Genomic DNA, 2,723 nt, shown 5'->3' on the forward strand with positions numbered 1-2,723 from the left:
ATGGAATGTCCGTTGCAAAAGAAGAATAGCTTCATCCAATATCTCAGAAGAACCCGTCGCCTCTTTGATGAAAAGGGTATGGGCCACACGGCGAGCCATCGAAAAAGGTGAAAGTTGCATATTAGTCGCTATTTTAACGGATAAATGTTGGAATCGGATTGGAGGCCCTACACCCCATCTCCAACCAAGCCTCGACACTAGGGTTTGGGTAACCGACTCAATAGGGGGCACCATCGCTTCCCTAGATTCTACACTCAGCGGCAACAAAAGACTAGCCGCCTGTCTCCAATTCGCTGGAATATCATCTAGAAGAGCGCCAATAGCATCCATACATTCCTGCCATTTACGATAGGTGCACAGGGATTTAGCTAGTGGGGTTTGCGGTTGGAGGTATTGATCCACTATTTGATGCCAAGCCTTGCGTATTGCTAGGCCTGCTTGGTCCGTTGCATTCATAACTCCATCCAAGGCCTCGCGCGCGCAAAGAACATCTCCCAATGTATGCAATGCTTTACAGCCCAGGAGGGCTTGATGTTGAAATTCTAGTCCCGGGCGGATGTTATCTAACTGGACATTCAACCTTTTTTCTGGAAGAACAGGGTTTCCCCACAATGGCAAATTCCAACACCACGCATTAGGAACTAACGGGTGATCATCAACATCTTCCACTGGGGGAAGGTATGCCAACGCTGTCACAATGCGCTGAACATCTGGCGGTAAAACGATTAATCCAAACCAAGGCACTCCCACCTGGGACGTAAAAATACACATAGGATTATATTTGGGGTAAAGGCTTTGTAGGAAAGATTGCATGACCATCACCCAAGGCGGACGCACTAAGACTGGTTGGAGTAATGCTCCCACATAACGCACTGCCCAGCATGCCCATCGCGCTTGCACATGTTGTCGTACTGCTAATGCCCCAAAACCGCCCAAAGTTGGATGGCCATATAACAAATATTTAGGAACCCCGGTGAGTCGTCTTTCTTGTGCAACCGGTCCGAGGTTCCTATCAATAAGCTTGGCCGCTTTAGCCTCAATATTCATGAGTTTAGCTTCTGGGGGAAACCCCCCGTGTTCCATATGCCATGTAACACGATGCAGCCCATATGCAGCCGCTGCATGTGCACGCCCAAAAATGGAAAGATTTAACACAGAAATGCGTCGAAACCGAGCCCAGACTTTGTCTAGTTGCACATCCCAGTCCCTGACTGTGGTTTCCCCCACATCCGTAAAAGGTAGATTGAGAGCCGTAGCCATATGTACGACCTTCATGTCATGATTTATTGTTATATGATGTGGGTGGGTACCGAGAGGTAACAGCTCAACCTTATCCAGGTTAAGTTGCTGTCCAGAAGCCTGTGCGTACACCCTCATACAGTCAAGGAAAGCCGGAATTGCTTGGATTCCTTCTAAAACAATTTCCGTATCATCAGCAAATTGCACACCTGTAACCAATTCTGAATTATTTTGGGGTAAATGAATCCCCACTCGGTTGTATTGTAACCAACATAGTAACGCCTGCGCGGCAAACAAGTGTGTATACATATATGTATATATATACACACACTCTCTCCATCTATATATATATGTATATATATGTATGTGTGTGTGTGTTCCTTGTTTCGGTGTGTACATGTGGGGGGGAAATAGGGGCAGGGGAAATGGTCATGATAGAAATTGGTTCGGGGGGGGGGGTATTAGAGCACCCTTTTTCGTCTTACCTTCTACCCTTCTTACCCCTCTTTGTTTCCCCCCTTCCACCACACACACATACGCACATACATACACACACGCGCGCGTAGGACAACTCGGACGGCCGTCCCCGCATTGTCTCCACCCTCCGCGCCTGCTGCTCGGGCTCCCGGCCGCTGCTGCTGGTGGTGGACACCATTGACAATGCCCTGCGGCAGCCCGGTGCAGCTGACGGCCTGTGGGGGCTGCTGGGGGCGGTGGTGGAGGGGTGTGCGGGGGTGCGGCTGCTGCTGGCCTCCGCGGCACCGGTGTCTCTGGGGGAGGGGGCAGAGGTGACGACGGTGGAGGTGAGGATTTGGAAAGGGAGTTAATGTACGTATGTGGTGTGTGTGTGTGTGTGTGTGTTGGGGTGGGGTGGGGGCTAGGGGGAAGTGGGGGAGTTCTATGGGGGGATGGATGGAGGGAATGGGCTCTGCCGGTGTAGGGAGCCGGGGGCAGGGGCGAGGGGGAGCAGGGGGGAAGTGTATGTATGTATGTGTGTGCGTGTGTGTGTTTTAATGATCTTGGGGTGGAGCCGCGCGATGAGGGGGAAAGGGTGATGCGGGCGGGCGCTTTATCTCACCCGAACGAAGCGAGCCCCGAACTGCCCCCAGCGACGTGTGGTAGGAATTGTCCAATGAAACTGTAGCTGGACGTGGCTGCTGCTTGAATGTCTCAGGTAGATGTTCATATTAAAAGGGTGATGTCAAGAACTTGTAGAAATAAGCGGAGGCGCTGACATAGCGAAGGGTGTGCGCGTGGGGGAAGGGAGCCGGGCGAGGATCGTAATGCGCGGAGGATGAGGGGGCGCGGGGGGGGGGGGAGGGGACGAGGTGTGGTAAAAACCCGAGAGGAGGGCGTTTCCTGGCACACGAGTGTACATCCCAAGCCAAAACCCCACCATCACCACCACCACCACCATGACCATCGCAGCCAACCCCCCCCAATCTCCCCGCCCCATTCCTTCCCTTCACCCTATTTCCCCTGCT

At 52.5% G+C, this 2,723-nt stretch overlaps 1 protein-coding gene across 1 annotated transcript in view; it reads left to right on the forward strand.

Annotated features, from left to right (window-relative positions):
* The window catches only part of VOLCADRAFT_119931 (uncharacterized protein), a gene marked incomplete at both ends in the record, with an annotated part of 28,056 nt that overhangs the window by 6,786 nt on the left and 18,547 nt on the right, over window positions 1–2,723 (forward strand). Inside the window, one exon of the mRNA XM_002958302.1 lies at window positions 1,806–2,042. Within this exon, the coding sequence (XP_002958348.1) occupies window positions 1,806–2,042 (237 nt within the window). The remainder of the gene's footprint in view (window positions 1–1,805; window positions 2,043–2,723) is intronic.

The sequence above is a fragment of the Volvox carteri genome, assembly GCF_000143455.1.
Source record: "Volvox carteri f. nagariensis unplaced genomic scaffold VOLCAscaffold_91, whole genome shotgun sequence".
NCBI classification, from domain to species: Eukaryota; Viridiplantae; Chlorophyta; class Chlorophyceae; order Chlamydomonadales; family Volvocaceae; genus Volvox; species Volvox carteri.